Raw genomic sequence first — 18927 nt, 5'->3', positions numbered from 1 at the left:
GGCATCAGGATACTTGAGGATTTCCAGGTTTGGCTGAATGTCATGTGCGCCACACTGATGATGTTTGAATTATCACTTTGAATACGTGAGTTCTTGTCTTTGCCTTAAAAGTCCGTAAACATCAAGGAAATTTGTATGTTTATAGTCTAGACATAAACTGTCTCTTAAAAAAAAAAAAGTCTTAAAATATTAACTTCAGAAACATATTATGAAAAAGGTATTTTATATTATTGTACCTACTTAATTTAAAAGATACTCACTGGGGGTCCCTTTGGTCCAGGAAATCCAACAGGTCCTTGAGGTCCTTGTGGTCCCTAGTATATAAGCAAGCAAAGAGGCAAAGTTTTACTCCAGCTTCCACAACAGTGGACTGAAAAGTTTGCTTCAATTCTAAAATATACAAACTCTATAAATAACATATGGTTATAAGCCTCAAGCCTCATCTACATTGTCATAAATATTGGTACAACAATTCACACTAGCAGACTGAAAGCAAGACTACTACTGTAGGAGTGCAATTAGAAAAAATAACAATTTTGAAGTATTTCTATCTAATCCCAGAAACAGTGGATAATAGAGAAGGAGTTAATGGTGAGTAAAGAACATGGTATGGGAATTCATTTAATGAAATACAATATTAATCTTTGGCTGTTTCTGCATTCTGGTAATATTTCAAGCTACTTTGATAAAAGATTAGCAACCTGAAAAACCTTATTTATTCTAGGCTGTTCCACAGCTGAATTATGTATACTAATCACACAGTGCAACCCTTATCCTATTCTTGGTATAAAATGTGTGGTTACTAAAGTGTCAGCTGTCAAAATATGTTAGAAATGTTGCTTTAAAGTTTGAAGCAAAGGATCATAAGCAGGAGGCCACATCTCCCAAATTATGCTACCTTTGATAAAGTACTGGCTACTTCTGAGTTTATTAGAGTACAGAGCATGACTGCCACAGCGTGACAGCCTCCTGAAGTAGATGAAGCAGTATAGAAATGTAGCTGAAGAAGTACAGAAATGTAGCTTATACCCAACCTGGAGATTTGGTCTTAAGCAAATCTTATGCAGTAATACTAAATCTGAGTTAACTAAGAAGTGCAAAGCATAGGAGGAAATCTTTGTGATGCTACTACGCTGTCTTTCTCATATATTCACACTCTATTTTGACTCTCACATCTTGAGCCTTTTTAATGAAAAAAGATTTCCATTTTGTTCTGGCAGATTTCAAGCTGGTATAATGATGGATTATGTAAGAAATAGAACTAGAATACTAACAACACGTTATTAAAATTACTTTTTCTTTTTGTCATTGAATTTCATTTTAGCAGTAGCCAGACAGAATAGATTGTTCAATATTTACATGTCTGGTACCTGGAATAGCCTCAGCTGAGTAGATATGACAGTTTTATTCCTTGGCTGATATTCACCCCTATTGGGAAGTCAACAGATACTGCACACTTAAATTACATAAGTGATATCATATGTGGGGCTCTGTGATAACTTGTTTTTGCTCTAATCAGTTTATCTCCAGGGATGCCTTCATCTAAGTTGACCCGCTCACTGTTTTCGGTCCCCATCCTATTCCTCTTTCTCATAACCTGTTAGAGTTAAACACCTGAATCACCAGGTTCTGCTCTTCAGCTCCTGGTAGCCTGCCTCAGATGTTCCTCCACAGTGTAAGACAACACGGACTTCCTTTTTTTTTTTTGGACTAGGCCTAATTCTGATTTATGTAGTGTACTACTTAACTGATTCCTCCTTTGATTCTCAGCTACCCATCCCTCTGTCTCTTCCTTGACACATCATTCTTGTTTCAATTAAACTTACTACTTATTCATGCCACCAATGTTATACTTGATACTTTGTCATTTGCTTAATATGCACACAGGTAGAAATCTAGTATATTAGTATTGTTTTTCTGTTTGCTGTAGTGTAATGGGCTGATCGCATATATGTTTTTTCAATTGATAAGAGTAGGAAGTAGAAAACTTTAGTTTAGCATGCACTGTAGGATTTCTAATGGATGCAGGAAGTAGTCTGAAGGAAATTCTTAGTTGATCAGAAGTAAAAAAACATCAGCTGTTTCAACAAAGAATCTTCTAGGGACAGCTTGAGTGATTTGTAAATCTCATAAACAAGTGGTATGCTACAGTAAATAGGGCATTCTTAAGACAAGAGACTGGTAAAGTCCAATTATAATTTGCATGGATAGATTGCAAAGTGTATATAAATTCTTTGTGTCTTATAAAAAACTGCTTGAAGAAGCTTTCAGCTAACTTGACCTTAGCCATTCCTAAATGACTTGAAGTTTTGTTTGTTCTGGTTAGTCTGATTAAAGAAAGGCAAACAGATGAGAGAGAAAACTAAAAATAAATTCATCCTCCCACCACCAAACCACATTCCTACATAGTAGGAAAGACACCATGCATATAAATAACTTTCACGCACCCTTTCACCTGGTGGGCCAGGCGGACCATCATTGCCTGAAGTACCCTAAAAAAGAAGAACAGTGTGTTCAAAGATGAAACCTCCATTTTCTTTAAAAGAAACAGCCTGCAGCTGATGTGTATATTGTGCTTGGCAATTACCTTTGGACCTGGTTTGCCCGTGGGACCTCTTGGACCTCTTGAGCCTCTTGGACCCTGTCAAATAAAATTTAAAATTAAAAAAAACCAGAATCACAGAATCACCAGGTTGGAAAATACATCTAAGATCAACCAGTCCAATCATCCACTTATCACCAACATTTCCCACTAAGCCATGGCCCTCCATACAACATCTAAATTTGGTAATTGTTCAATACTGCTACAAATTCAAATAAAAATCATTCTTCATGTTACGATGAAGGTAATTAATAAAGAAAAACCTCTAAGTTGCAAAGCAAAAGTACATACTGTTGGTCCTCTTTGTCCTCTCGGGCCTGGTTTGCCATGTAATCCCTGTGAAGAAAGTAAAGAATCAATACAGAATAATATACAGTATCGTAACACTAGCCCTTAATTTTAATTATTTTTAGCTTTAGTATATTTCCTATGTACAACCAGTAGATTCGGTTCCTTAGGCTTGGTGTTAGGTTAGCATTGCTGTATATTCTAATGAAAGGTTAAAATTCTGGACAGTATTCTTCAAGTAGAAAAAGGGACTTACATGTTTTTTTTAGTCTGTGATAAACAAAACAGTAACAGGTAATCAGCACAGATGTTCTAGCAAAAAAGTTGCTTTTATTAGAAATGAATTAAATGCACACATCTGTCAATTGATAATCGATCAACATAAATGCACTTTCATAATTTTAAATCTGCTCTTCGACGTGTTATTATTTTACTTTTTTTGTTTGCTTGTTTGTTTTTGATCTGATATCCTGATTAGCAGTCATGTCTCATTTAACCAAGCAGTGATGAAAGGAACATTGCTTTGCTGCTTTCCTCTGTTTGTAACAACATACTCTAGCTAAAATAATACAAGAGCAATCTAAAGCTTACAAAAGCAATTGTAAATGCAATCAGTTTTCTTCTATTTCATCTTAAAATCAAGAATTTCTGCTTTTCATGTTGTAAATTAAAATAGACTGTTAAGAACAGTAGCAGAAATTACTTTAGTTTGACTTATGTTGATAATCTCTATGAATTTTTATCTATTCTCTCCCTTCTGCAAATTTCGTCAGCCTTCCAGCAACATATTCAGCTATATTCTGTTGAGCTTTAGAGACAGCAATAAAGTTGCCTGTATGTCATTTCAGGTTTGAAGCAGGTGAATAATGGATTTTCTCTCACATGCTTCAAATTAACAAAGCAGCAAAATCTGTAATTTTATATCTATTTGGTAGCAGTATATGTTCATTATCTTGTTTGGTATGTTTTACATTTTCAAAGTTCAGGCTATAAGAAAGCTTGTGGTAAATCTTAATACTTATGAAATAGAAGTTGAATTTCCTTGACAGTAAACTGCATCATAGCAAGTCAGCTATACTGTCAAATCAGGCACTGAGCAAATGCAGTATGTTTCCTCTCTTTCAAAAGTATAATTATGGTAGCATATTCAGCAAGAAAGTGTCTGAGTTCCTGTATACTTATATTAACACCTTAAAGAATGAGAACTAGTGACTCAGTATGTCCTGTTTTACATAGCTGTAAAAGGTCATCTCAAGTGTGAAAAGCCTGTTTTTATAGTTCCTTGGCTAACAGCTTCAGTGAATTCCCATAGCACAGAGTCTCAAAAGATAACTGTCATGCAAGCAATAATGATCATACCCTTGCACCTTTCTCTCCATTGGCACCTGGAAATCCTGGGAAGCCAGTTGAGCCCTACATAAAAAATCAACACAAATATCAGAAAACATCAATAGAAAAAAATGTACTACAGCCAGCATTTAATTTATATATAAAGCACACATCCAAAATGATAAACATTTTACATCACGTCAAATTTGCAAGTGTGACAGCTCTAACAAATAGCTATAAATTAACTTACTATCCATCTTTAGTCCAGAACGTATTAAAAAATAATAATAAAAAGATTAATGTATGGAATGAATATTATTTTTCATCTTAGACATTATTGATTAAATCTGCACCAGGATCATTAACGGCCCACTAAAAATAACTGCAATTGTATCATAACAAAGTGAGACAAGGCCTTGTCTCTCACAGTAAAATAATTATTTTACAAGATAACTGCATTCAGTGCAATTGTAAGTGTTGCCACTTCTCAACAGTGAAAATGACCTCTGGTGGTTTATTCAGTACAAACTGGCCAGTGGAAAGTTTCATTTAATTGATGCAATTTGTTCACGTGGTTATACACTTGTCTAGTAAGCAAAATTTATGTGGAGATTATCTAATTTGGTTCTGCATATGGAAACTACTTCCAGGAGCTGTTCCTGCTTCTCCTTTTTCTCTAATTTCTTCCTGCTTACTGCCCACCAAATCTGAACAGAGCCATTTTCTTCTTGATTTCTTGTATACAGGTCCAAAGGAAGAGGAGACTTGTTAGCTGCCCAGGTGTTAACTTTTCATAAGGCAGTTAGGGCAAAAGAGGTGACAGACTTGATAAAATGTACCTTTTCTGAAGCTGAAAAATCAAAGCAATGTTTGGTTTGGTTAGTCACTGAAACTACTGGTCAAACTCCCTGCTGTGATATTGCTGTGGTATATGTACAGCTTGTTAATATTTTAGTGGCAACTAAAATGCATATAGCAAAAACTTTAAATAGAATTTCTTTTTGCTCATTGAAATTTCCGTGAATAATCATTTCTTTTTTCTTCTTCTTCTTTTAATTAATCTTATGATGCACAATTATGAGTTAATGAACTTGGGGTTAATACACCAATCACTATAACTCTAATGAAAATCTGACTGAAACTCATTGGTACAGGTTTCTTTGATCTCTCCCTCTCTTTCTCTCCGTTATTCACCATTTTAAGAGTGAATGAAATTGCAAAAATTCTGTTCTGTGAAGCTCAAGTACATTCTTTGTAATTGGCTGCAAGGAAAAAACAACTTTAATGATTGGATAGTAATAGATGTGACTTGGTTATAACTATCTTATCTATAAAGTACATTTTGCAATTGAGCTAATCAAAAAGGAATGGCAGAAGTAACAAAATATTGTGAAAATTATCAATTTATGGCAATATTCTATGAACAATAAAAAACAAATTACAACAAAAAGAGTAAGGTAAACCTCAACAATACTGGAACAAGATCTCTTAGACAACTAATATATTCTATATATTCTTCCACAGATACTTTTTTTTCTCTCTCTCCTTTACATTGACTTTAACTGGACCGTGACTAAGTTACAAAACAATTCTTCAGTGAGTTGATGTGATTTAAGCTTTTTTTGGAACTTTAAGCAATAAATTAGAAGAGCAAACAGTGAATGGAGCTTGAGAAATGTATTCCATTTTAATGCAATGAAAATTTAATGTAATGCAATTCTTGAGTAAGTCTGCTGAAAAAAGAATCAGTCAGTTTTTATTTGAAGTGTTACATCACTTTTGTTCTTAGAACTGAATAATGCAAAACGTCTTTGATCTTAGACTTTTCAAAAGACAGTTCTAAAGGAGAACAAAAAGAGAGACTGAAATCTTAGACATTTGAATTAAGAAGTAGTAGGGAAAAAAGCATGTTTGTCAAGGTGAATTGTCTCCATAAATACTTTCCATAGATGGTTCTGATATTTTTTGTTAACACAGAGTGTTCAGTGAATAAGTATTCTTCAGTTAGTTCATCCATTTGACAGAAAAGGACAAAATGTAGGCCAGGGTCAAAAAAAACAAGCTCAGCTTTGCTTAGCCAGCCAGGAAATTGTTGTTCTGCCAAAAGATCATAATTTCAAGTTGGAAGATGAAAATGGATCCCAAATTAGAAAAAAAGTTGAGGATTTTACTGCAGGTTGACTGTTCAGTTATGTAGAAGGGGTAATGGATTTTTCTTCTTGTGGTATTGTCCCAGATGACTCATCTTTGAGACTGTCTGGAGATGCAGTGTCTCCCCCATTGCCTTCTCTACTTTGGGAAATGTTTGTAAAATAATGTTTTATTCTGTGTCTTCTTCTTAATAAGAAGAGGTGGCAAGACACAGATTGAATCCTTGCATCACACTGAAAATCACCATCACTTTCAGCAACCATTTTATTCTGACTACAGGGCTTATTCTCTCTCAAACATATAAGTAATTCCTTCTTTTTCAATATAATTTAATGCATGCCAGTCTGAAGCTCACACAAAGTATAACTGAGGATGGCAAAAGTTTGAAGGCCATATATTCATTAGCAAATTTAATGTTCCTTGAAGAGCCAGCTTTAGAGACCCGAGATTTTCCAAGACTTTAATGATTATCAAGAAAGAAAATGTGAAAAACAGTGTAAGATTTACAGTTTATATACAGCTCACCTTTGGACCTTGTCTTCCTGGATATCCTGGCAATCCTGGTACACCAAGCTTACCCTGTAAAAATAAGACAGTGATAAATTTTAGTTTATTATGCTCCTTAGTGCTTCAGCAAACTTTTATAAGAAGTGTTTTTTCCACAATTTAGAGAGTTGACATTTTTTGGAATATGAATGAAATAATTTTCTAATTTAAACAACTAATTACCAGTGGGCGTAGTTCCCCAAATATAAGTAAATATTTCACTCTAGTGAATGAGTTCAGCAAAACCAGTACTCCTTAGTTTTGGGCTAGGGTCAATGAAGTATTGATATTCTTTAAGAAATCAAGGTATCAGAAGGATGTAAAGAAGAAATTCTTTTTGCCATGATGGCTTCTTTGTTTTCCATAGATTTTTTACAAATAGGCATTTGGATAATCAAGTTTTTTAGTCACAGGTAATCTCTTCATGACTATGGTAAATTATACTCCACTATTTGCAGGCAACAGAGATATTAAGAAATATGACCACCTGGTGATGTTCTGAAAAGACAACAGGATGAACAGTTTGATCAACACTGACCTTACCCATTTCAAGAAATGAAATACTGTATCCCATGGAGTTGATCTTTTCACATATTTAGAGGACAAGTGATGGCTTGCTGCTTTCAAAGGCAGGGGAAAGCAGTTTTGACATTTAAGAGATGGGAACTCCGGGGAAGAATTTGACTGTTCTAAAGACAGATTGTGTTCCAGGCTGTTACATTTTGGAGAAGATTTAAATGGAGAAGATATGATTATACTACATAATGCGGTATTCAGTAGTACTGGGAAAGATGAAGGAAATACATTTATGTGGAAGGGAATTTGCCAAAATAAATCTACTTATTCTTAAAAAATAGAGCACATGAATAAAGATGGTTATGCATTATCATATTCATGGCAGCACAGAGGTCTTTCTTCAGTTTATAAAAATAGTTATAATGCTACCAGTTATAAGCCACTCCAAAACAAGCAGCATGCCTTACAGTGATGGAACTCTTAAACACNAAGGAATGGCAGAAGTAACAAAATATTGTGAAAATTATCAATTTATGGCAATATTCTATGAACAATGAAAAACAAATTACAACAAAAAGAGTAGATCTAAGTATTCTATATATTCTTCCACAGATACTTTTTTTTTCTCTCTCTCCCTTACGTTGACTTTAACTGGACCGTGACTAAGTTACAAAACAATTCTTTGGTGAGTTGATGTGATTTAAGCTTTTTTCTTTTTTTTTTTTGGAACTTTAAGCAATAAATTAGAAGAGCAAACAGTGAATGGAGCTTGAGAAATATATTCCATTTTAACGCAATGAAAATTTAATGTAATGCAATTCTTGAGTAAGTCTGCTGAAAAAAGAATCAGTCAGTTTTTATTTGAAGTGTTACATCACTTTTGTTCTTAGAACTGAATAATGCAAAACGTCTTTGATCTTAGACTTTTCAAAAGACAGTTCTAAAGGAGAACAAAAAGAGAGACTGAAATCTTAGACATTTGAATTAAGAAGTAGTAGGGAAAAAAGCATGTTTGTCAAGGTGAATTGTCTCCATAAATACTTTCCATAGATGGTTCTGATATTTTTTGTTAACACAGAGTGTTCAGTGAATAAGTATTCTTCAGTTAGTTCATCCATTTGACAGAAAAGGACAAAATGTAGGCCAGGGTCAGAAAAAAACAAGCTAAGCTTTGCTTAGCCAGCCAGGAAGTTGTTGTTCTGCCAAAAGATCATAATTTCAAGTTGGAAGATGAAAATGGATCCCAAATTAGAAAAAAAGTTGAGGATTTTACTGCAGGTTGACTGTTCAGTTATGTAGAAGGGGTAATGGATTTTTCTTCTTGTGGTGTTGTACCAGATGTCTCATCTTTGAGACTGTCTGGAGATGCAGTGTCTCCCCCATTGCCTTCTCTACTTTGGGAAATGTTTGTAAAATAATGTTTTATTCTGTGTCTTCTTCTTAATAAGAAGAGGTGGCAAGACACAAATTGAATCCTTGCATCACACTGAAAATCACCATCACTTTCAGCAACCATTTTATTCTGACTACAGGGCTTATTCTCTCTCAAACATATAAGTAATTCCTTCTTTTTCAATATAATTTAATGCATGCCAGTCTGAAGCTCACACAAAGTATAACTGAGGATGGCAAAAGTTTGAAGGCCATATATTCATTAGCAAATTTAATGTTCCTTGAAGAGCCGGCTTTAGAGACCCGAGATTTTCCAAGACTTTAATGATTATCAAGAAAGAAAATGTGAAAAACAGTGTAAGATTTACAGTTTATATACAGCTCACCTTTGGACCTTGTCTTCCTGGATATCCTGGCAATCCTGGTACACCAAGCTTACCCTGTAAAAATAAGACAGTGATAAATTTTAGTTTATTATGCTCCTTAGTGCTTCAGCAAACTTTTATAAGAAGTGTTTTTTCCACAATTTAGAGAGTTGACATTTTTTGGAATATGAATGAAATAATTTTCTAATTTAAACAACTAATTACCAGTGGGCGTAGTTCCCCAAATATAAGTAAATATTTCACTCTAGTGAATGAGTTCAGCAAAACCAGTACTCCTTAGTTTTGGGCTAGGGTCAATGAAGTATTGATATTCTTTAAGAAATCAAGGTATCAGAAGGATGTAAAGAAGAAGAAATTCTTTTTGCCATGATGGCTTCTTTGTTTTCCATAGATTTTTTACAAATAGGCATTTGGATAATCAAGTTTTTTAGTCACAGGTAATCTCTTCATGACTATGGTAAATTATACTCCACTATTTGCAGGCAACAGAGATATTAAGAAATATGACCACCTGGTGATGTTCTGAAAAGACAACAGGATGAACAGTTTGATCAACACTGACCTTACCCATTTCAAGAAATGAAATACTGTATCCCATGGAGTTGATCTTTTCACATATTTAGAGGACAAGTGATGGCTTGCTGCTTTCAAAGGCAGGGGAAAGCAGTTTTGACATTTAAGAGATGGGAACTCCGGGGAAGAATTTGACTGTTCTAAAGACAGATTGTGTTCCAGGCTGTTACATTTAGGAGAAGATTTAAATGGAGAAGATATGATTATACTACATAATGCGGTATTCAGTAGTACTGGGAAAGATGAAGGAAGTACATTTATGTGGAAGGGAATTTGCCAAAATAAATCTACTTATTCTTAAAAAATAGAGCACATGAATAAAGATGGTTATGCATTATCATATTCATGGCAGCACAGAGGTCTATCTGAGACAGAAGAATTCTTTCTTCAGTTTATAAAAATAGTTATAATGCTACCAGTTATAAGCCACTCCAAAACAAGCAGCATGCCTTACAGTGATGGAACTCTTAAACACCACCATCATGTTCTGATAAATTCAGTGAAAGTTTTGTCCCTTATGACTGAGAAAGGCCCAGCCACCCAGGTTCTGAGTGTGACACGGATACTTTTTGGTTCTAAACTCCTTCCTGATGTGTTGTCTTATTTTTTTTATATTCTACTTGGCATTTCCTTGACTAAGCCAACGCAGCCCTAACAAGTTTTTTTATCACACGATCAGATGAATGCAGAGAACAAGAGGCTATCAGTCATTTTCATTACTAGAGAAGGATTGTGCTTTTGCATAAAGGAAAGGAATGGGACACTGATAGTTACTCTTAGAGGCACTTCCCTAATACTGTGATGAGATTTAAGAGTTGACAAATATTATTCTAGTCTTTGTTCTAAAATAAATATCACAGGACCAACCGCATATCATTTTTCTCTGGCCTAAAGTATTCTGGCAAAGTATCCACAAAACACTGACAGAAGATGTTTTACTTTCAGTGGGAAATAAAAGGAATAAATATTTGTATTTGTGTTTCTTTTTTAATGTTTTTGATTCACGACCTTGCTAACAGCTGTTGAGATATCTTGCAAACCTGTGAAGGTTAATTCATAAATAGTTCCCAATAGCTGAGGAAAGCTGAAAATTATCCTTTTTTTGAATGATTGAACTGAGCTTTTGGATAAATTATTTTATAAGAATTTGTGGACAACAGACTCAAATTATAATTTTATATTATTTTATATATTATTATTTTATATAATCTTATATTTATTATATGTAAAAAGTAGTAACTCTGATTGAAGAGTTTCTTTTGAGTTTGCAGAATATATTGCCTTTCTTCCCAGAAAACTCTTAATAACAAACCCTGTTACTTTTTTAAGTAGTATCACACACTTAAGGCTTCAGTTTTTTTCTTCTGTATACTGTAGAGTGATTGATAGACAGAAGGATGGATAGATAAATAGATACATACATACATAATTATTGCAGCTGTCAAATATAATGATGCTGGAAAAGTACTAGCTGTTCCTAATTTGAAAACAGAGAAACTAAGAACTGTAACCTCTACCTCCTATTCTATTTCTTTTCAAGATACAATCATAATTAAAGCCTCAGTTAATAAAAAAAGATATTAAATGGAAATATTTTCATAAGCATTTTCTCAAAATATACATAATTCTGACCTGTTTTTTGTTTATTTTAATCATTCTTTCCCAGGTTTCCTAAGTGTTACACTCTCTTTACAGATGCTCTCAGTAAAATACATGTGCCTTCTTCAGCCTCCTTTCCTCCTCTCTTTCCATTGCAAATGTATTTTGCTGAGGTCAGCATTACTCAAGGATTTATGCTTATCTCTGTGCTTGTTCTCTTCTATATTTCATTTCCCTATCATTTACTCAGTCTTTCTCTTAAACTGTTTCACCTTTACCAGACTTGTCTTGGGTTTCTATTCAGGATATACTTTCCGTTTAAACCGATCTTCATATCAAAGTTTGTTATCATATGGCAGTGAATATTAACTCACTCTCTTGCACACCTTTTTCCTCCTTTGTGCCCAAGTATTTCCTCTGCATTGTATTTTTCTTGATGTAATTTGGGATAAGATTTTTCTGCTTTATGTGCCAGTTAAATGTTACAGTGTTGTTTTGTAACTTGCAAAGAATTGATTCCCAATACATGATCAAATGTGAATTCCAGTGACCTGCACTAGTAGTGTTTCATAAAAACTACTGTTAGGTAACCTAAGATCTTGCAGATCTTTATGTGTGTCTTTTTAGTGATGAAGATCACGGGCTCACTCTACTTTATGAGGTAACTGTATGTTTATGTTGATATCTTGCTACAGACCTTTTCCCCAGCTGGACCAGCAGCACCTGGGTCCCCAGATGGACCTGCTCGACCTTTTGGACCTTCTGGACCATCTTCTCCTCGTGGGCCAGGTAGACCAACTTCTCCCTAAAATACAGCATTATATAAATGTGCTGCGATTGACTGTGTGCATACATTAGCAAGACTACCTACAAATACATGAAAATAATTTTTCAGTAAACACAAACTGAGATTAAGAAAATGCCACTACTCATGTTGGTTATATAAATACAGAAACATGCAAATTGAATTTTACTTGTGCAAGCATTAGAGGCCACTTTCCTTGTCTGAAGAGGGCTGGGTTTGATACTGCTTTCCAATTTCATAGGAATTTTAATGAATTCCAGTAATCACCAAACAAATTCTTGTGACAGTACTCTCATGGTCTGTATTAGAGTATTTTTTCGTATCTAAGAATTTAAATAGTCATCATTATAGTTACTTATGTATACAGATAACAGATATAGGCTAGTAGCCTCTTGTAGTAAGTTTTTTAAATCATCTCTGCAACATTTCCTGTGACAGAAGCATCCAGTAGTGATAAAGTATATTTTGGCAGAGATTTATAAGCTACTATTAGGTGGAAATGGAAATACCCTTGTTCATGATAAATTATCTTATAGAGGCATTACTGAATCTTGGTATCTTGAAAAGGAGACTCCCTAGGAAGAAGTTTAGTGAAAAGGATATCAAAGAGTGACACTTGCTTCTTCTTTATAACTGCCTTTGCTGATTCATGATTCTAGACTATGACTCAAATCCATGTTTGTTCAGGGAATAGAAACAACTTAAGCTAAAAGTTCTTAACTGTTTTCAATGTAAATTTATTTGTTCATTTCACTGATCCTCTCAAAATAATAGCACTTAAACATTTTAAGAATATATGGGCCATGAGTCATTGCTTACCCGATCACCTTTAAGGCCCATGTCACCCTTAAATCCTGGGAAACCATCTTCACCCTAAGTAAGGCAAAAATAGATGTAAGAAAACTGGAGGTTTTTGTTGTTTGTTTTTGTTTTGTTTTTTTTCCATATGTAATAAGAAAACAGAAAAATTTAAGATTAAAATAATCTGTAGTGGCATAAGATAATTCTGATATATTTATTGCTGTTTTAGAGAATGTATATCAGTGTACTTTATATGACTTTATAGTTTGAATGTACCTAATAGCATAATAACAGTTGCTTAAAGCTATTTAAAAAGGTGTTTGAAGACAGAGAATAACTAATTGTTCAGCTTTATTACAAGTAATCTTACAAAATCATTTGGTATGTCCTAAACATTTTTTATTGTCACTCTTTTTAATAATTCCATCAACTTAATTAACTAAAGTATTGGTGGCAAATTGTTCAGTGGTATTTTTTCTGTGTAGCAGAACCTCCGGTTTATTTAATTTTAATTTTAATTTTTTTTAATTTTAAACTAGTGTCTTAGTAATGTCATGAAAGGAATGAAGAAATTGGCTGATAATGGAATCTTAGTTAAAAATATTAGACATGAATGGTCATTGCTATTAAAGGAAGAAGTAGTCTCTATACACTAGCTGGACATTTGGCAACACAGTCTTGCCTACTTTCATTGGTTGATGGAAAGGGCAGAAAAAACAACAGACATTATATTTCATATACAGAGTAGCAGAAACAGGTACACATTAGTTTTATTCATAATTATAATTATTATTTAATGCCAATACATTATGGTATTAAAAATACTCATTTTTCAGATTACATTTAATGAGGTACTCTAAGAAGAGTATACAGGCTGGATAAATGGTGTTGTAGAAAAGCATGAAGATACAAAGACTCCTTTGGCATTTGAGCCTGAAAGACAGATCTGTAGTGCTCAAATCAAGGCTTTTTGGCTTATACTTTACAAGTATGGTCTTCTGCTCTAGAAATACAGTTACAAATATATACACAGTAGCTGAGGGTACCAAGGGAAATCTGCCTGTATAGACAAGCAGTATAAATGATGTCTGTTGTCTCTCTAATTCTGAGTGCTAAGGAAGCTTTGAAGCTTTGATAGCTTCAGCCATTTCAGATTATAAGAAGTCAGTAAAGATGTTTGCTACAGTAAGAGCACTTGCTCTATGCAAAGAACTAAAAGTATTGTTGATGTAAAAGCTTTCTTTATATACATGCATCTGATTAGGGCTGTCTATCACTGGCAAAGCCAAAAAGCTAACTAAAAAATGCCTGGAAAATTGGAAGATTTGGGTACATAAAAAAACCATAAAATCTTGCCTACAGCATTATCAAAACAATAGGATGACACTACTATTAACACAAATTTATTGAATGGTACGAGCTTTTCAGCATGTACTATAATATATATTAATAAGAAAAAGGATGTCAAATTATCTACTTGAGAGCAATTTAGATATGACTTAAATTGGTGTCAAGAGGATCCAAACCCACTTTAACAACTGAACATTTTCTAATTGTATTGTTCCAGTGTAAATAATCATAGAGGAGACAGATTTATGAATTGGGCTTGGTGTATCCTTGGTATATAAGTCAAAAATAAACTGCTTCTGCAAGACAGAACATACAACAGCGGAGACAGAACAGGCTGCAGTGAAATAAAGAACACAGAAAAAGAGAAAGAAATTAAAAGCTGTCTTAGTTTTACCTTTTCACCTTTGGATCCCTTGAGACCACGAACACCATCAGCTCCCTAAAGAAAGAATATTAAGAATTACCCACGTACATATAATTAAAAATTTTTGAGGGGAGGAATCCAGCAACTAATTCTTACCTTTACTCCCCGAGGACCTGGATAGCCAATTGGACCTTGAGGACCTGGAGGCCCCTAAAATAGATGGAAGCAAATAACTTTTGTGTAGTAGTTGGTTAACAAGCACTTAGCCTAAGCCTTGTTCATTCACTATACTGCAGCAGTCTTGTGTGACATCAAAACAACACTGATAGACTTCAGGCTTCCTGCTATAAAGAAAAATCATGGCATCACAAAGGATATTAAGGTATTACTAAACTTATGTATTTAATTCTATGTGGTTGTTCAGGAAATAACTATCTGCAGTATAAATAATCTGCTAATTTCAGAATGTGAAAAAGCAAAAGAAAACAAATATAAATATTTCAAAATAGATGACTTTTTGCCACCAGTGATTTCTTACTGGAGAAAATTTATATGGTAATTATAAGGATGGCAGAATTCAAAAATATAGATCAAAATAATGATTAATATAAAAACACATCTTCATAAAGAGATCACAGATCTGAAACTTAGAGGTCTCATGGTGCTTAATCAATACTGACTGGTATTTGGATGTTGTTATTTACTGTTTGCTGAGTATTTAAATTTGTTTAAACAGATGGTGCTTTTTATGCTGTGGAAGCAAGGAAGCCTGGAAACATACAGGTATGTTTCTGAAACTGACCTGCTTTGTTGATTCTCTGACACTGGAGATGGACGCACAGCACAATCTTTCCTTAATAATAAGGTTTTCTGCTTTCAAACTGTGTCTGTTCATAAAACCTTTAGGCCCCTATTGTCTCTAAGAAATAATGTTTTCTATCAAATTTGACTGAAATCAATCAGTAAATTCAAAAGGAAGAATTGGCAGCTGGTTACATACACTTACTTTCAAAACAAATGATCTATGTAAACTTAATTTTCATAAGAAATTAAGGTAAAATCAACAAGCTTCTAGCTGATAACATTCAGGACAAATACTGAACTATGTAAATAAATAGAGAAATTTTGAAACTCACCAATGCACCTTTCTCACCAGACTGACCCTCTTTGCCAGGATGACCCTGTTTTAAAAGAAATGTATCTGCTTTGGAAAATAATCCATTTGTGAAATGACAGTTCATTATAAAATGACAATTATTTAATTATTTAACAATATGCAGATTTTTAAAGAACAGTGAAGTTTGCATGTAATTATTGTTCTCAGCATACAGAGAAAGGTAAGGGAAAAGATCTAATGTGCAGAAAATGATTCAAGGCATAGACTTCCAGCTGGGCTGTTGTGTGCATTTCTAATGGTACCTTGGTATGTAAAAAGAGATTATGAAATCTGTATATACAATTATGTATCGGTAATATCATGTATGCAATGACACTTTGCTGATCATTCTGTAGTAGCAAAGCTCTGAAAGTCAGGTTCAAAAAACCGATTTAAGCTATACTAGGATGAATTGTAAGGGAAAATGGCAAATGAATGGGATGCTTTGAGAGTTCACACTGACTGTAGAATGGCTCCTGTCAGTGTAGGAAGGTGATGTTTTTGATGAAAGAAACAAATTTATGTCTTACAGTGTTACATGTGTTACAGATGAAAGAAGTTCAAGTGTGCAATATGCATTTTGGGACACGAAGCAGAGAAAGAGCCAGTCTAAGAAAACAACTGATGACCACTTTTACTGATAATTTGTGTTGCTATATAGATATGGTAGGGCTTTCTGATCCTTCATGTGTCAGCCAGGTCACTTCGACAACCCTGCAGATGTTTCAGATGGATTTCACCATCTGGGATAACAGCTGTTCTTAGTAGCTGCAGCAAAAATGTTAATTCTAAAAGTTTTAGCATCACAAGTAACACAGAGGTTTGGTGTATTTTATTATGCAGTTGTGAGTGAGGACTACAGGTCTTTCTATGTTTTATTTCTGAGACACAGGTATGATTATTACATATTAATTGGTAAGACAGTTTAGATGTTAAAGGCATAAAATATTTGATTACTTACAGGAGGCCCATCAGAACCAGGAAGTCCAGGAAGGCCAGGCTTGCCTTGAGGTCCCTAAATACAGTAACAGAGACACATCTTAAGAATGGCAACAAACATTCTATCATTTTCTAGGATGATAAAGGACCATCCTCATTGGGACCAGGACTTATACGGTAAAAAAACTAACGTAACACTTCAGTATCTTAATCTTTTAAAAGAGATGGTAAACCAACCCCAGATCTAGAATACCTATGAGAAAAAAAGGGGGGTGGGGGGGAAGAACAAAAAACAAAACAAAACAAACAAACTTGTAAACACACAAAAAACTATATCCAGTACGTTCAGTTGTAAGAGTTGGGGATATAAAACATAGTTATATCTAAATCTCTTGATACAGATATCAGGAATAAAACAAAAATATAATAAAACTAAACCCAGAAAGACACTATCATACGACTAAATAAACACAAAGCCATTTCTTACAACCTTTATCCAATAAAAATCATCCATATTTTTCAGTGACATCTTGCTAGAGAACAGGCTTTGGGAATGAATATGCACATGCGAAACACCATATGGAGAAGACTTCTCCAGCTATAGAAAACTGAACACTATTCAGAATTTCAGGAATAAAGTCATTCACCATATGAAAAAAAGCAGCAAGCTCAGGAAGCAAAGAATAGAGCTTACAAAACCATAGCTTTCATAGCTGAAAAAGCTTGCAATGTCTTTGTGAAAGGCTGGAATACATTTATTTTGGATGTAATCTATTCTGTATAATAATCCTTCTAAGGCACACAGGTAAATAGAAAGCATGTAAAATGTGACATTTTTGATGCTGACAGAAGGCCTGTATCAAACCACAAGAACATGTACAGACAGATAGACCAGAAAAAAAACAACAGAAGAGACACAATACTGAAGCTACCAGAATTATGTCAGAATCTAATCCTTGTAAAATGAAAGCAGAATCTGCTCTTAGTAGGTAAATAATTTTTTAATAAAATAAAAGAGTAATCAAGTCAAGCAAGGTGTGAAATTAATTATTGTAAAAGTATACACTTTTTAATACTGTAGAGAGGGTTCTGAATCTACCTGCAATCATAATCCAAGCAAATGGTAGGAAATTATGCTTCTGAAAAAGTGTAAGTAAGAGTAAAGTCAGGCCTCCGATAGTTACCCATTTCCTTGAGGATTTTAGGAAGATTTACAAATTTTTAGATCTCAGGTTACTATGCTTTTAAACATAGCAAAAACCTTAAGCACTTAAGCAAGGTTGTTGTACATAACTGACTGTGAAATACCAGAATAATGCTGTAACTTACTTTTTCACCAGGAGGTCCAATAGGACCTTGTGGACCAGGAAGGCCCTGTTAAAAAGAAACCAGAGTAAGAAATCAGGGAGAACAATACACATACATTCACTCTACCAAAGGTTCCTCATTAATTTGTTTAAACACACTGGCAAATATATGTGGCTTTTTCTTTTTCCCCTTACCAGTTAGATCAGGAGTTTTGTGCGCGCCTTTTGCACAAGCCACTATTCTGGCAGTGGGTCTGTAACAAGATCCTATTCAGAAACCTCCTCCAGGTGTGGCCATTCCTGCTGCATTCCAGGAACACTGAATGAGTCATTTTACTCCTGAATGAAAAATCCTTCTAACAGCTCACTCGAAAACTTTGCTCCCACTGCCGTAGGCACACTTGTAGCATATTTATAAATTCTTACAGCTTTATCAATTTTGCATGTGAAAAGATAGCTTTGTACTCATTTCACGTTTATAAAACATTTGGTGCAAGTTGCATCTTATTTTTTTTTTTATTAATTATTTTACACTTACTTGTGGGCCTGGGATTCCTTGCTGACCAGGGGGTCCTGGCTCCCCTTGAGGACCCTACCATACAAAATGATTTAAAAAAAAAGTCAAGGTATTAGGTTTGCTTTTTTGCATTACAGATCTTCATTGTCAGGACTAAAAGGAAGACATGCTCATCTTTGTTCCTCCCTCTTAGAACTCTACTACCAGCAACTCTCTATCCATATGATAGATTTTCTTTTAATAACAGACCACACATAGGACCTCAGCAGCAGAGCCCATGGTGCTAAAGAAGCTTGAAAAGAAAGC

The 18927-nt window shown here is 34.2% G+C and overlaps 1 protein-coding gene across 5 annotated transcripts in view; it reads right to left on the bottom strand.

Annotated features, from left to right (window-relative positions):
- The window catches only part of COL11A1 (collagen type XI alpha 1 chain), a 121798-nt gene that overhangs the window by 43996 nt on the left and 58875 nt on the right, over nt 1-18927 (bottom strand). For 3 of the 5 annotated variants that reach the window (XM_015869907.2, XM_015869906.2, XM_032446245.1), the window contains 14 exons: nt 18643-18696; nt 18127-18171; nt 16820-16873; nt 15839-15883; nt 14859-14912; nt 14733-14777; nt 13007-13060; nt 12080-12187; nt 6896-6949; nt 4250-4303; nt 2894-2938; nt 2588-2641; nt 2448-2492; nt 261-314 (listed from right to left, as the gene is read on the bottom strand). In XM_015869907.2, coding sequence (XP_015725393.1) covers nt 261-314; nt 2448-2492; nt 2588-2641; nt 2894-2938; nt 4250-4303; nt 6896-6949; nt 12080-12187; nt 13007-13060; nt 14733-14777; nt 14859-14912; nt 15839-15883; nt 16820-16873; nt 18127-18171; nt 18643-18696 — 765 coding nt within the window. Of the gene's footprint in view, nt 1-260; nt 315-2447; nt 2493-2587; nt 2642-2893; nt 2939-4249; nt 4304-6895; nt 6950-9210; nt 9265-12079; nt 12188-13006; nt 13061-14732; nt 14778-14858; nt 14913-15838; nt 15884-16819; nt 16874-18126; nt 18172-18642; nt 18697-18927 lie in introns of all 5 variants that reach the window. The other 2 variants (XM_015869908.2, XM_015869905.2) reach the window with 1 other exon arrangement.

The sequence above is a fragment of the Coturnix japonica genome, chromosome 8, assembly GCF_001577835.2.
Source record: "Coturnix japonica isolate 7356 chromosome 8, Coturnix japonica 2.1, whole genome shotgun sequence".
NCBI classification, from domain to species: Eukaryota; Metazoa; Chordata; class Aves; order Galliformes; family Phasianidae; genus Coturnix; species Coturnix japonica.
Note: the sequence above shows the minus strand (reverse complement) of the source record. Positions and strands in the feature narration are given on the sequence as shown.